At 36.4% G+C, this 16,273-nt stretch overlaps 1 protein-coding gene across 12 annotated transcripts in view; it reads left to right on the top strand.

Annotated features, from left to right (window-relative positions):
• Positions 1–16,273, top strand: part of DMD (dystrophin) — a 2,265,680-nt gene that overhangs the window by 948,978 nt on the left and 1,300,429 nt on the right. For all 12 annotated transcript variants that reach the window (XM_070503127.1, XM_070503123.1, XM_070503121.1 and 9 more), the window contains one exon: positions 5,237–5,360. In XM_070503127.1, coding sequence (XP_070359228.1) covers positions 5,237–5,360 — 124 coding nt within the window. The remainder of the gene's footprint in view (positions 1–5,236; positions 5,361–16,273) is intronic.

The following is a 16,273-nucleotide window of genomic DNA, read 5'->3' as shown; positions in this document are numbered from 1 at the left end:
CTTTATATGTGGGACGCCTACCACAGCATGGCTTGACAAGCGGCACCATGTCCGCCCCTGGGATCCGAACCGGCAAACCCCGGGCTGCCGAAGCAGAATGTGTGCACTTAACCACTGCACCACCAGGCCAGCCCCTATTTGACTGTTTTAAAAGGAAAAATATACAGTTTCAAATTTTTAAGAAAGACAAATGTCTAAATGTATTATAAGATTTTTTTTTTTGAGGAAGATTAGCCCTGAGCTAACTACTGCCAATCCTCCTCTTTTTGCTGAGGAAGACTGGCCCTGAGCTAACATCCATGCCCATCTTCCTCTACTTTATACGTGGGACGCCTACCACAGCATGGCTTTTTGCCAAGCGGTGCCATGTCCGCACCCGGGATCCGAACTGACGAACCCCGGGCTGCCGAGAATCGGAATGTGCGAACTTAACAGCTGCACCACTGGGCCAGCCCCTATAAGATTTTTTTCTGAATGAAAATTTACTTTCAAATTGAATAAATAAACTTTGTTTCTATTTATTTATTTGCAATGCATTGGAGATGGTAGTTAAGGATGATTATAACGTATGCAAACAAGACTAATGTAAATTCCAGGCCTAGTAGAAGACTTTTTCCAACATAGGCCTTAGCAGGTCTCTCCCAGCTGTGATGTCAGCCTACTAGCTTGAGTCGAGTTTTGGTTTCATAGACCTGTAGGTGGAAGTAAGCAATCTTTCCTAGAGACAGTCTGAAATCAAAAGGGTGTGAGATCAAAGAGACCAAGTCTAAAGGGGAATTTGACACTGATGGGTGGATATTCACATGTCACCTTTATGAGTCAGAGAGTATTTGGTGTGTAATTGGGTCAGAGCGATTTAAAGGAAAAGGGACAAATTCAACCAAAGTGGCCAAAGTGGATTATACCAAGAAGCCAAGTTTTCAAAACAGAGATTTTTCTAATGGATAGGTGGATAAGAGTCAATGAAGGATTTCACTTCGTTGGAGGAGGGACAAGAATTAAGTATGCCTCTGGCCTCCCTAAGAAACTTGAAGTGAGATTTGTTTCTAGAAGAAAGGCTTAAACAAAGGACAAAGTAGAGTATAGTCTTAAGAGGTCTGCCAAGGCCAGATCATACTGGACTGTATTGAAGTTTTGGTCTTTATCCTAAGGAAAACGGAAGGTCTGAGAGGTTTTATGAATGAGAGTAACATAATCAGACATGATTTTAGAAATTATCACTTTGCCAGTAGTACATGGAGTGGATGGGAAGGTTCCAGAAAGGTTGTGCAGAGCCAGTTGAGAGGCCATTGAAGTAGTTTTGGTCACATTTAACGGCAAGATGAATGAGGATGCCAGCTGTGGAGACCATGAGAAACTGACAAATTCAGAAGAAATAGAATGTTTGATGTATTATACTTTGCAATAGATTAAATATGGGATGGAAGGGAGAGTAAGGTATCAAAGATGATAGATGGTGATACTATTCACAGACCTGAGGAACACTGTAGGCAGACGGTTGTGTAGCTATAGAGCTCAGAAGAAATGCTTGAATTAGAGATATGTATATCAGTCATTGATATGTAGATTGAAATTGAGTATGGATAAGATTTCTAGTGAGAGAGAAAAAATATAGTGGGATAGAAGATTATTGACAATGAACTGGGCCTTGAGGAACTCCAATATGTAATGAGAGGGTGGAGGAGGATAAGCCTGCAAAGAAAAAATTACCAGTGATCAAAGAAGACAAACTAGAATAGAGTAGCATTATGGAAGCAAAAGAAGGAGAATTTCAAAAAACAAAAGAGAGTTTGGTCAACAGTGTTAAGAGTTATGTGTTAAGCAAGAAAGTGAAATTGCAAGCAAGAAGTGTCTCCATTAGCTTTAGTGACATGATTCTTTTATTAAGCAGTGTTTTTATTGAGAAACAACATTGAGTGGATTAAAGAGTGAATAGGAGGTGGGGAACTGACAGTAGACTAGATAACTGTGTCAAAACATTTGCCTTTGTAGAAGATAAGAGAATGGCCCAAGTGGAATATGGGGGTCAAGAAAGAGTTGATTTAAAAGGCATAGGAGTCAATAAAATATGTTTAAATTTCCATATGAAGAATTCACTTGAGAGGGAGGGAATGAATTTACAGTAGATAAATAACATAAAAGGGATAGACTCAGATGCTTGAGAAGAAATATGAGAATGCAGTACAAAAGCCAAGGAGAGGGATTGACTTTAGGTAAAAGAAGGGAAACTCACTTAAATGTAAGATAAGGGAATGAGAAGGGCACATGCAGGTAAGACTCAATATTTGGACATAGGAAGTGGAAGAAATTCTAGTCTGATAATGCACTTTTCTCTGTAAAGTAGAAAATGACATTGATAGCTGCAGAAAGAGGATGGGTCAGAGCTTTGGAAGAAGTTTAAAATAGTTCCTGTGGTGAGTCAGAGCTCAAGTGGAAAAAACTAATATGGCAGGATGCCAAGTTCATTTGAGGCTGTTGCTCATTGCCTTAGTTTGGGTTCCCTCAAGAGTAGAAATGGAGACAAAGATTTAGGTGCAGGTAATTTTTTTAGGAAGTGATCCCAGGAAACAAAGTGGGGAAGTGAGGTTAGGAAAAGAAGGCAGCCAATGAAGGATGATATATGAGCAGGTTATTGCTAGAGGCAACTGGGGCTCAATCCTTCTGGGAACCCTCTGAAGCACTGTGTGTAACAGGCCCCACGATGGTTGCACTGAAGGGCAAGGGAGTTGGGACATTTATCCAACAACTACCAGCTCTCCTGAGGTATTAACATCTCAGCACTACTGGCCTGCCCCATGCACTGGTAAGTGAATGCCCGCAGGAGGAGAGACACGGGGTTTTTATATTGTACTGAAGGAAAAACAAAAGTGCTTTTCTCAAGACGTTCTGATGGAAAACATGCACTGGGTTTGGCAGCTGGCTAAATGACCATAGTCAAACACTTGATTTAATGAGTTAACGTCAATGAGAGAGAGGGAAAGAGATTTTTAAAAGCATGCCGAAGACTCTATTTTAAAATCAACATTTTGAATAAAGACATAGGAAAGCCAATAATTAAACTTATGGGAAAAAAATGTAGGAAAAATAACAATTGCCATGTCTGATAAAATAAAAATCCATAAATATTTACAGTCCATATGCAAATGAAAGTATTGACATTCAGTGACCTGGGATTTGGAGTCAAAAATCTCTCAGTTCAGACCTGTTTCTTCAATTTCTAGTTGGGTAGCATTTATTTAGTAAATATTTATTACTATGAACCACGCCCTCTTTGAGGTGAAGGATATAATGGCAAACAGGATGAATTAAATTCCTTCCCTATGGTACTAACAGTCTGAGATCAATTAACTTAATTTCTCCAAGCCTCTATCTCGTTATATGAGCAGAGAGATAGATAATACCTTACCACAGGCTTTTGTAAGGACACAAAAAAGAGGATACATTTTTGAAAGTTTCGTGTTCTTTAAAGCTATTAGTTTAATTTTAAAGGAATAGCCTGCGACTAACATGAAAAATTTTAACAGGTTTATATGATTTAAAGCCCTGAAATTTGAGTTTAGGAAATCAGTTCCTAAGTTTGTGATAGTGGAGAACTGGCTTAATGGTAGTTTATGTGAAATTTCCTAGAAGTTTTAGCTCCGGTTAACTTCAATGTGAGTTGAAAGTCTAATATGGAAGTCAAAACATTGATTGAACTCATAAGCTGTATCAGTGAAAGTATCATCAAACAAGAGAATAATTGTCTATTCTTTCTTGATTATACTAAACACTACTGATATGATCCTTTAGGAGCCAAAGTTTAAGGAAAGATACTGACAAGCCATGGAATATCCATTGAAGTAACTAGGAGTAGGGTAGGCTACCATAAGATATCTTCTAGCGGATCTAAAGAGCTGATTTCAACTATTTGAGGGTTGTATTAGAAAAAGAAGATATGGCATGGTGATTAAAGTATGTTACTTAGTGTCTTAAATTTAGTATTTGTACTTTTGTTCTGCTCTAAAAACTTCCTATGAAAATTGAGTCAGTCACTGATCTTTCTGGGAACTTTCATTTGTTTGTTTGCCTGTTTTGTTTAATAAACTATTGGATTAGATGATCTCTCAACTCCTTCTTCATAGATTCTTTACAAATGCTGATAAAATCTAGAGGTTTTTTCCCAAGAACAATGCACACACATTCAGAATTTTGCCTAAAATTTCAGGTGATTCATAGGACATCCTCCACCCATGCAACGCATCCAGGAGGCCCCTAAAATACCTGTGTTAACTACACCTGAATCACCTGGTCAAGCTGAACAGCTAATTCTCATTAGCTCCCTAGGTCTCTGCAATAAAAGAATGTTTGAGAATAACAGGGTAGATGATTAGATAGCTATTGCAGCATAACAACCCATCCCCAAATTTAGTGGCTTAAAACAGCAGCTATTTATCATTTCTCACAATTCTGCAGTGTGGGCAGGGCTCTTTGGATAGTTCTGCAGCTCTAAGTGGTGTCAGCTGGAGCACTCATTTGGTTGTATTCAGCTGGTGTTTGAGATGGGTCACAAGGTCAAAGAAGAATTTATTCACGTGCCTGCTGCCTCATCCTCTTCCACGTGGTCTCTCCACCTGGCTAGATCAAGCTTCCTTAAAGGGTCACTGGAATTCTTATGTAACAGTTGCAATCTCAGAATTCTTATATAACAGTTGCAATCTCAGAATGTGTATTTTAAAAGGACAAGATTCAACGTGCAAGAAATTATCAAGCCCCTGCTTGCATTAAACTTAACATCCCGTTTGACATAGCAACGCACGTGGCCAAATCCAGAGTCAGTGTGGCTGGAGACTACACAAGGGCATGAATATCAGAGGTATGGTTCAATGGGAGCCACCAACAGGAGTTTTTTGCTTGTTGTAAATACTTTCCAGAAAGAAAGAAGGTTATCTTGGGAGGTAGTAATTTTCAACCCGTGCAAACATTCGAGCAGAGGCTAAGTAATAGCTTATAGGAGATACGGTAGAGGTGATTGCTGCGTTGAGATGAATAAAATGACCTCCATGATCATAAGACTAGATCAAAGCTGCCTCCAAATTTTGAGCCTACCTGACTAGGGAGATAGTGGTGCTATTAAGGGTAATAGGGGCATCAAGTAAGAGTTGCAAATTAGGAGGAGAATGACAAATGTGGATAGATTGCTTTTTTCATATAGAAGAAAGAGATAAGAAATAACGACCCTTATTCTTTCCTGTCTCAGGTTGGATGTCGATATAACTGAACTTCACAGTTGGATTACTCGTTCAGAAGCTGTGTTGCAGAGTCCTGAATTTGCAATCTATCGGAAGGAAGGCAACTTCTCAGACCTTAAAGAAAAAGTCAATGTAGGTTATACATTAATTTTTATATATTTTCCTAAGTTTTGCTGCTTGTAGACTGTTTTGTACTGTTTGTTTGAGTTGAAAAGATTAAGGCAGTATGATATAATGCTTTTAAATATATCTTTAAAATATATTTTAGCTATCAAGCAGTATCAAAGTTTAGCCTAGAAAAATCTTTCTTGGTTCTGCAGTGACTGACCAGGAATGCTTTTCATAAACCTTCTTCAACTTTTATATTATTTAGCTGTAAATTGACAATTTTATAACATGAACTCATATTGGTTTCTTTTCATATATTGTTCTATCACCTCAAGGCTGGGACTTAGAAAGCTTGCAGAGTAGAATAGAATAGATCCTTAGTAATACTGTACTTAGAACCCTGTATATACTCTCGCTATCATCAGAAAGTTATTCTTTATAGTCATTAATGCTTGTGATAAATTATAACAGGTTTGCATTTTACAGATATTTATGTATTATATTACCATAGCTAAGGATGTCCAGCCTTTTTCAATATTTATAAGAGATGGTTCACTGTTTTTATTCCCTACTGAGGCATTATAGTTTTATCCTTCTCAATAGGGGTTTTTATTAATTTAATAAGAGCTGCTTCATCTTCAGTGACATTGTCAGGGCATTGATTTTTCAACCTCAACAATTATGAAACAACTGTTTTTGGTATATAATTGGCAATAGTTTGTGAGAGAATTTCTAACAGAGTACTTTGTAGAGAACAGGCTAAAGAAACAAACATAAATATTAGATAATTTTAGCATAGGAAGGTCACGTGTGTGGATTAACGCTGCTTTATCTTTTGAGCATTCAATTTCATTCAACGCAACAAAATCTGTTAGATTTTTACAAATACAACACTGCCTCGGATACAAACTAATACTTGCTGTGGGGCTGGAACTTTTGAAAAATAAAAAAAAGACCTAGGAGAAAAGGATCTATTTTTTAGGCTGCTTGAACAGGAGAGAGAATTTCATCAACATTTCTCAGAGTTAACGATAAATTGGAAATTTATTTTAAATTTATTATTAGCTTTATACAATATTCTGTCATCAGCCTAATAATAGACTATTATAAATAGTTTCAAGAAATGGAAGAAACTATGATAATATTGGTAATGTTTTCATTTTAAAATTTAAACTGAAGAATAATATATAACAGTAAAAAATTGGCAAAATGTCTTATTTCAAAGTACAAGTATTTGAAGGTATATTCTTTATTATTTTTGAGGGAAATTCTGAGTAGAAAATTACTTGGAGAAGATGAACTCTAAATACACTTCGAAGTTCAAGTTCATCTGACATATTTGACCACTGAAAGTGTGGAACAACTTGGGCAGACATTTTATTAGCTAATTAAAGAAATTTTTTAGTCTATCTGAATAATCTACTTATCTGTATGTCATCCTATTTATGTATCTTAAAACAGCTTTGATCAAGCAGGAAAATTGAGTTCCAGCATTTCAGGAATATAAATTCAAAAATTTCCTGTTATCGTATGGTTACCTAGAAGCAATTTACATTTAATCAATAGTGTCAGCAATGACAGACTGAAAGTGCTTTAAAAAATGTGCAATATTGTATGAGTGCTTTTCTGATGCCTCGTGAGTCACCTTTATCAACTTCTACTCTCATTTTCTGAAATAACAACATCATTCTTAAGTGCCTACTAAAATAGGAAATGAAATGATTTACCTAGACATTTCCTTCAGCCTAAATATAATATGTATTTAAAAATCCTTGAGAGGAATAGTAATGATGATAGATATGCAGTTTAGGCATACATTAATTTTCTTACTTCTTTATCTGTCAGTTTATGTTGGTTATTTGGAACACGTGGGAGGCCTGTCTCATGAACTTGAGTGGTATTAATTCATTTGTAGGCATCCGTTAAAAATGGCTACATGTTACCCTTTTTTTTCTTTCACATGATTCCTTCCTTCATTACTTTCAAGTGCTTTCAGCCAATTAGTATATTCTAGGACCTTATCAGTTCAGTTTTATATACTGCTAAACCTAACATAATATTTCCTTCTCTATTAACCGTGTGTTTTATACATACAATTAACATAATACACTTAAAAGTTGAATTCTAGGCAACAGTTCTACTGTAATTGTGGTTCCCGGACAACCAGTATTGGCATCATCTGTGAGCTTGTTAGAAATGTAGGATTTCAGACCTAATGAATCAGAATTTGCATTTAAACAAGATTCACAGGTGATTCGTTATGTATATAAAGGTTTGAAAATCAATACTCTAAGACACAATCTGGGACTTTATCAGACTCCTAGGTGTTCCTTCTTTCATTCTGTTGTCACCACAGTTAAGAATTTCAAGCTGAGTAACAGGTCTAGCCATTCAACTTCTGGAATTGAACACATGGTAATGTAAGTTAGTAATTAAAGCAACAAAACCACCTCGTCTGATCACAAGGTCATAGGATAAGATGTCTGAGAATCTGGGACCTGTACAATGTTCTCGTGAAAGCCTTCCTACCAGCTGTTAAGGTCAACAGGCCTTAGGCTCTTTCTGGGACCTATGCTTACTTATACCCATACCAAATCAACTTTTAACCAAGTTTTGTTGGCAATCTTCAAGCTAATTAATTCTACATTTCTCTTATCTCTATTATCTTTGTTTACCACCCAGAACATAGGTACCTCTATTCATCTACCCTTTTTTCTGTCTTCATCTTTATGCTCCTCTGCACTCTCTTTCCTCTGCCTCACTTTCTCTTCCTTGTGCCTTCCGACACTCTCTCACTCTGCACTCTTAAACGCTTCTTCCAAGGCAGACTCTCTGTCCTATATACTCATCCTATTTGTACATGGAAAGCACTTTTACCCTCAAGAACACCACTAAGACTGTGACTCTTTCACACCTGCACTCACTTAGAATTGCTAATTTCCTTACTTCTCAGGGCCAATTCCAAAGGCACTGCTCTCCATGTAAACATATCTCTTCTCTTGTGTTTCATGCCACGTGGCCATCTATCATTCACCATTTTGTTATTTTCTCATTGAAGACTTTGGCACGAGATTCACAGTCTTCTCTACCCAAGTTATGCCTTCATCCTTAATAACCTCAGCCCATGTAGGCTATCCTGCTATCTCCAAAAGCGTATATTTCCCTAATGTCCTTAATTCAGCTACCCACTTGCATAACTATACTGTAGATGTTTCATTGCCAGACATTACTCCATTTCTGAAATACCATGCTTGAACAGATTCATCAGTATTTCTTCATAAACTTTCCATGCATCCCTAGTAAATTTTCTCCTCAGTTTCTCTCAGCAGTTATTTCAGGTTTTTATGGGTCTCCTAACCTTTTCCCCACCATTATGGTAGTTGATTTTTCCTCTTACTTTAATTAAAATAATATCTACAAATGTATTTGTGCTCATAGTCTAATATCTACAAATGTATTTGTGCTCATAGTCTCTTTCCCTCTGCCTTGGTGGAGGAGACTATGCTTTAACTAGTTAAGGCTAATGTCTGTGTGTGTGTTCTCACTATCTTCACTGTCTATGTCCCAAGGAACCTGATTCCATTCAGCCACACAACTATATTTTCAATCTCTCCCTATTTTCTGGATCTTTAGCATTAGCCTTTAAACAGACTGTTTTTCCATCTTGGAGAAAACCTTTCTTTCCTATAAACACACACATGAATATTTTTGTGCCTTATTTTACTCAACTTCTCTGCAGGACTAGACCCTGTTAACCTCTTTATCCTTCATGAAATTCTTTCCTCCTTTGGCTTATGGGGTACCACTATCTACTAGTTACCTTTTTTACACTTTTGGTCATTTGTTCTGTCTCATTTTTCCTTTAATATTGATATATTCCACAGTTCTTCTGTCTCTCCATTATCCTCATTCCTTCCCATTCAAACAGCATCTATTTTCTAATGACCCCCAAATATGTGTCTTTAGCTCAAGTCTGTCTCTTAAAGCCTATACCAATATATCTACAATCATGCGCTGCATAATGATGTTTCAGTCAGCAATGGACCTCATATACAATGGTGGTCCCCTAAGATTAGTACCATATAGCCTAGGCATGTAGTAGGCTATACCATCTAGGTTTGTGTAAGTACACTCTGATATTCACACAGTGACAAAATTGCTTATTATCTCCCCAGACTTACTTTATTCTGCCTCTTTCCTTTCCCTCTTCCAACAGCCTAATTCAGAAACCTAAAAGCTAACTGGGTCATCTAGATTTTTCTCTACCATTCTCAAGTCCAGCCTTTGACAAGTACAATTAATCTCATTCCTTCAACAGCCCTTGAAACTGTCCAATTCTCTCTATTCCTGTCACCACAACCCTGATTAAAGCTAATATCATGGCTTACTTCTGTTTAAGATAACAACCCCTAGCTGATCTTCCCTGCTACTAATGTTGTATTCCTTTAGAAGTTTTCACGTCACTTCTGCTAATGTGAACTTATTAAAACGTAAGTATTATCCAGTTAGGCCTCTGTTTATATTCATTCGAGAAAGAAAAAAATAGTCACTGATAGCCAGGAGCTGACTTCGCACTTCAGTTAGACGTTGGAGTTGCTACATGCTGTACTGGTGTTCTCAGCTAGCCTGTGATGTTCTCCTGTTGTTTATGAACAATAGCTCAGAATGCCAGCATCAGACAAGAACACGTCATGATCATGATGGATCAAGACAAAAACATGACCACTTTGTAATCGTGTCTCAATACAGATAAAAATAATATTGTCCAAGCCACCCAAAATGACCACACATCCCCCATATTCACTAATATGACAGATTATGCTTGTTTACTAATCATAGCTTTAGACCCTCTGTATTCTTCATGCCATCTAAATAAAAAATTTTAAGATACTCGATCATAGAATTACCCCCACTTCCTTAGGGCATCCAATTAAAGGACATCTCTACTTCCTTGACCCGCCCCCCACCATCACCTTACACTAGCCCAAATCCTATAAACTCTTTCTCACATCCTCTTAAAGACATACTCCCATAGTTCCCTATTGCATGCCATGATGCAACAATAAATCAGCCTAACATTGTTAATCTACAGGTGTGTTCCTAGTGGTCTTTGGCTGGAAGGCATTGACAAAATCAGTGTTTCCATGTAGCCTTCATGAAGACTACCATGATCTAATTCCTGTTTACTTATCCAAACTGCCATTTTTACATTGACTAGATTGCTGGTTTCTAGAAATGAGAGACTGGAAGTTAATTTGTTTTGGTTTTGCTTAGTTCCATTTTGGTATCCCAGTGCCTATTATAGCACCTAGTACTTAACACAATTCATGTTTGACGATATGAATAAGTGATTTTCTCAGTTCTGCAGGCACATTTTAAGACATGCTCTGCTACCAATATAAAGGGTATAACAACTTCTGAATAAACATTTGAGTGAATAAATTACTTTTTCTGTCAAAGGGCAAAACTTCATTATAGAATGTTAAGTGAATAGAAAATTAATTGCTTCTAAAGTCAGAGTAGGACTCTGGGGGATCTGGAACTTACTGTCGTGTTAATTAGAGAAGATGTCAGGAAAGGCGGAGGCTTTTAAGAGATGCCAATAAAGGAGGAGGATGAGAGGTCATAGAGTGCTTTTAATCAACTTATTAAGGAATTAGTAAACTTCCCTTTTCTGTATACTTTGTTTAAAAATTATTGTACTTGTTTTTTGCTTTATATTATTGTACAACTCAATTGCCTTTTATTTTGCTCTCAAAATTGTACATTATAGAATTCATAATTTCTGTATGATCTCTGAGATTTTTATGAGCCCCTAATTTAAAATCAAGAATACATTCCTTATGGAATGATTCACTGATGCCTTTTTTTAGCTTCTCTATTCTTTACTTGAAATTATATGTGCTAGATACTTTAGAATCTGAGAAGTATTTTCTAAACATATGATCATATATTGAATATATATTGAGCATTTCATATTCTGTATTTTCAGAAAAATAATTTCAAAACTGTTCTATTATAAAATAGTTTTAAGATAAAAATAGTATGTGCATGTAGGCAAAATGCAATAAAACAAGGTGTACCTGTATGCATTTACACTTTCATAGAGCATTTTAACTGTGAGTGGGGTGCAAGAGGCCATAATACTGTATATGGAGGCTTATGCTACAATAGACCTCACTTTATTATGCATCTGCTATACACCAGTCACTATTCTAGGCACTGGTGTGAAGAAGGAAATATACACGGATACTTGACCTTATACAGTTCATATTCTTGTGAGGAAGATGGAAATTAAGCAGTTTAATATATAACACATATAGAATGTTAGTGATAAATGCCGAAGACAAAAGTAAAGAAGAAATGAGGGCTAGGAAGTGTGTGTGTATGTATGTAAATAGAGTGGCAATAGAAGGCCTCACTGAGAAAGTGACATTTAAGTAAAGATCTAAAGGCAGTGAGGAATTGACAAATAACAGAGATAGGAGCATTTCTAGCAGAGGGAAGAGTAAATGCACAGCCCTGAGGCAGGAGCATGCTTAGAGTGTCAGAGAGCAACAAAAAGTGTGGCTGGAGCTGAATAATCCAGATGTGTAGTCACAGGAGAAGAGGTCAGAGGAGTTAAGGAGGTTAAGGTCAGGGGGGGCCATGGCTGGAACTTGGGCTTTTACTGAGTGAGAAGGGAAGCTATTGGAGAGTGTGCTGACCTCTGTTGTGACTGGCTACCTCTGTCTGCTGTGTTGAGAATAAATCATCAGGGAGCAAAGTTAGGTGTCAAAATACCATTTCGTAGGCTTTTTTGAAACACCCAGACCCTGGAGAAATGATGGGATCTCTTGACTAGTGTGGTAGTAGTGAGCATGGTAATAACATCACTTTCTGGATGTGTTTTGAGGTTACAGCCAACAGAATTTTCTCATGGATTGAATATGGGGTTTGAAAGAAAGAGAAGAGTCAAGAAGGATTCTAAGTTTTTGGTCTGAACAAATGGAAGTATGGATCGGGCCCTAGGACATGCTAAATTTAGAGGTCAGGGAGATGAGGAGGAACCAGCAAAGGAGATTGAGTAAAGGCAGCCCTTGAGGTAGGAGGAAAACTTGGTGTGCTTGTAGTCCAGTAAGGCAAATAAATGTTTCCAAGAATATGTATCCTCTGAATCAAATTATGATAATAGTAAGCTGAGGACTGAGAATTGGCCATTGAATGTAGCAGCTTGGACGCTAATGGTGACATCAATAGCAGCAGTTTTGATGGAGCTGAGTTAGGGAATAGGTGTGAGGGCTAGTTTTTACTTCACAAGGTGGACCTGTGGAAGGCTGATGTTTCTCTTTCATGACACAATTTTTTTAAAGTATGCCCTCCCTTTTCCAGAGCTATATTTCTCTCCAGACTTTGTTTTTTCTGTGCATTGTACATATAGCTCTTTGAGAAAATAAGAGAAGCTAGAAGCATTAGAAACTAGTAATCCTACCTATTTCAAAGCAGAGGTTCATATATTTCATTTGAGAACAAATGCATGTGTGGCCAGATCCAGGAGAAAAAAGGAGTTTCAGTGATGTTTATATTGAGTGAACTTCTTTACCACTTTGTATGTGTGGTTATTTGGACACTGCCCACGTTTCTGGGAGCAAGGTACGCTAACTCTTGTCACAAAAATTTTTCCTAAACTTGTTTTTAAGATTATTGAGATCACCTTGCGTTAGAATGACCACATGTGCTAGTCTGTCTGGGGTATTCTCAGTTTATGTCATTCCATTTATTAGCTTAATTATGTCTAGCTTCCCATTTTACTATAAAAAGTATCCCAATTTGGGCAATAAATTATATGAAGAGCCTCCTTGAATCTCCTCAGAATCTCTAGAGGGTAGGTATCTTTATTGTTATTTTACATAGAAAATATTGAGGCTCAGAAAGGTTGAAACATTTCTCAAGTGTCAAACAGCTGGTAAGCAGTGGAGACAGAATTCAAACCAACCGAGAACAGAATGACTCCAAAACTTTTCCTTATGCCTCCTTTACTGTCTCTTTGCTACCCTAAATTTTCTCATTTTTAATCAACCATCTATAGCTGTGTCTGAATGAAATGTTTTCTGGACTCTTCACTCTCTTGTTCACACTCCTCAAGGTATATTTGTGTCAATATTTCTCTTTATTTTCCAATATTTCTCTTTAAAGTTATGTTACTTAACAGAACCCATATATATCTAAACATTGACAAATATGTGGAGGCCATTAACTGCTTTTGTCTTGGGTCTATTCTCTATTTATGCACCAGTTACTCAGTTTGCCTATAATATACATCTGACAATGAGCTACAGTAATTGAGCTGTACACAGAGTTGCCAATCAGCCTATAGACTGGCAGTGTCCATTCTAAGTGACCAGGCATTCCTTCTATCATCTTGGTGCCCATGCTGCATTAATAGTTAAATATTTTGCATATCATCCTTAACTATATCCAAACTATCAGGTCACCTTTGCTGTGGGTTGTAGTCAGATATGTTCAAATCTGATTAATTTCCGTTGAAATACCCCTAGAAGCAGCAAAGTATGCTTGATAGAGAGCTGAATTTATAAATAGATGATCAGTGTTGTAATGGCGCATCTAAAACATTCTACTTCTATTATCTTGGATATATGACTTATTGATGCTTAGTTTTCTCTTGTATAAAATACGATAAAATAATACTGACTCCTATCTCACAGAATTATTATGACATATATATGAAGCAATGTACATAAACTGTAGTTTGATAGACAGCATAAGAACTACATTTTTATCATGGTTATACCACTGTTTTATCCACAAACATCTCTGTGCCTGACTTTCTCCCTCTGTCAAATTGGCAGAGTAATAGTACCTACTTCATAGATTCTTGTTTTGTAGTGGTTGTTATTGTTATTATTTATGTTAGAATTACTGGAATAATGTGGTTAACTAAACAAGATACTTAAGTTTAAATATTATCCCTAAGATATTCAATCATAAGTTTGTCTCTCTGTTGGTAATTGATCTGTTAGATGCTTAGAATAAAGAGATTATGATCGTGACATTTAGAAGACCATTGATAATTTCTTTTCATCATTTATGAAGACACCATGATGTTCTGATTTCTTTATATAATACCATTTAAGAAAATAGCAAACTTAATGTAGATAAAATAGAAACTATTCTGATAGAAAAGGATAAATCTAAAACTCAAAGAACAGCAATTATTGTCATTGTTCTTATTGTCATTTTGTTGTACCATAAGTATTTTTTTCTGTCTCTTTTATTTATTTTTTTTGATGATGTAATTCAAATTTTGGGCACCCCAAATCCTGCTGTAGCTCCTGATAGTTGTGAATATTATATATTTACTTAGAATGTGTTTATTATTTTTTCTCTTTTGAAGTGCTCAGAGTCCTTTATAAATAGCGTTTACCTTTTAATAGATAACAACTTTAAAGTATTAGAAAACATGTATGCCAATAAGCTGCTAAGGACAAAGAATTTAGAAGACAAGATATGAGTTGAGAAAATATGAATTTGAGAGCTTTGTCTAGGTTCTTACCTTTAGAAAGATACTGTGGCTACTTTATTTTCATGGACTTTTCAGTTCAAGTAACAAGCTAGAAGCTTCCATGGTTGTCCACATGCTTTAGTAAACAATTCAATAATGTCTTTGTGAAACTGACTTTCAGGATAACCCAGAAGTTTCACCTGCTAATTGGTATGGGATCCTGGGAATATAAATCCCCGCACACCACAATCTGTGTGCTATGAAACTTTCAAGTAGAATCCAAGATATTAAAATGTATCTATTACCTTTGGAGTTTCCCCACTGATGAAATGAACTCGAGTTTTCATTTGCTGCCCTTGACAGCATAATGTAAAATGTATATTTTCCAGCTAAACTATAAGTACTTTAAAAAAGACTGTTATTTTATGCTGTTTTATTTCCGTCTTCATTTATTCTGCTAAATTTTAAATAGGATTTTATGTGTTATAACTTTTCATTATGGGATATATTCTATTGTCTCTAGGCTCTTTTAGCATTTTGCGCTCTTGACCTTGAATCCATTAATCCTGGTTCGTGAAACTCTTTTTCTTTTTTTTGCTTTTCAAAGATTGGCACCTGAGCTAACAACGGTTGTCAATCTTTTCTTTTTTTCTTTTCTTTTTTTTTTAATTTCTTTTTCTCCCCAAATCCCCCCAGTACATAGTTGTATATTTTAGTTGTGGGTCCTTCTAGTTGTGACATGTGGGGTGCTACCTCAACATGGCCTGATGAGCGGTGCCATGTCTGCGCCCGGGATCCGAACCTGCAAACCCCAGGCTGCCGAAGCGGAGCACGTGAACTTAACCACTGGGCCACGGGGCCGGTCCCTGAAACTCTTTTTTAAGTAAATTTGAAAAAGACCTCTAATCAATTGTGTCCATTCTTTAAATTGGAGAATCTTTTAGAATATTTAAAAATATATGGGTTATTTTGTGAGCATTCCTATTGTTTGGTGTGCTTAGGAAATAATCTAGCCTGGATGATTACTTATTTCTCTGAAAATATTTCTGATGTTGCCATATTATCTATAACTATATATATGTCTACATATCTATATCTATCTGTCTGTCTTTTACTATTTGAGTTCCAAGGAAAGACACTAGTTCTGTACTGTACAATTAGAATTGACATTTGACACATGTAGCTATTTAAATTTAAATAAATTAAGTTAAAAACTAATTTCCTCAGTCACGCTTGCTACATTTCAAGTGCTCAATACCCACATGTGGCTAGTGGCTACTGGATTGTACAATGCAGATATAGAGTATTTCCATCCTTGCAGGAAGTTTTACTGAACAATGTTCTGCAAAGTGTGCATGCATCTATTACATGCCTCTGACCTGTACTCCAATATTACACCTTGGAATACTTGTTTAAATGCCTATAGATCTAAATA

Source organism: Equus asinus, chromosome X (assembly GCF_041296235.1).
Source record: "Equus asinus isolate D_3611 breed Donkey chromosome X, EquAss-T2T_v2, whole genome shotgun sequence".
Taxonomy (NCBI): Eukaryota; Metazoa; Chordata; class Mammalia; order Perissodactyla; family Equidae; genus Equus; species Equus asinus.
This window is presented reverse-complemented; position numbering and strand designations above follow the sequence as displayed.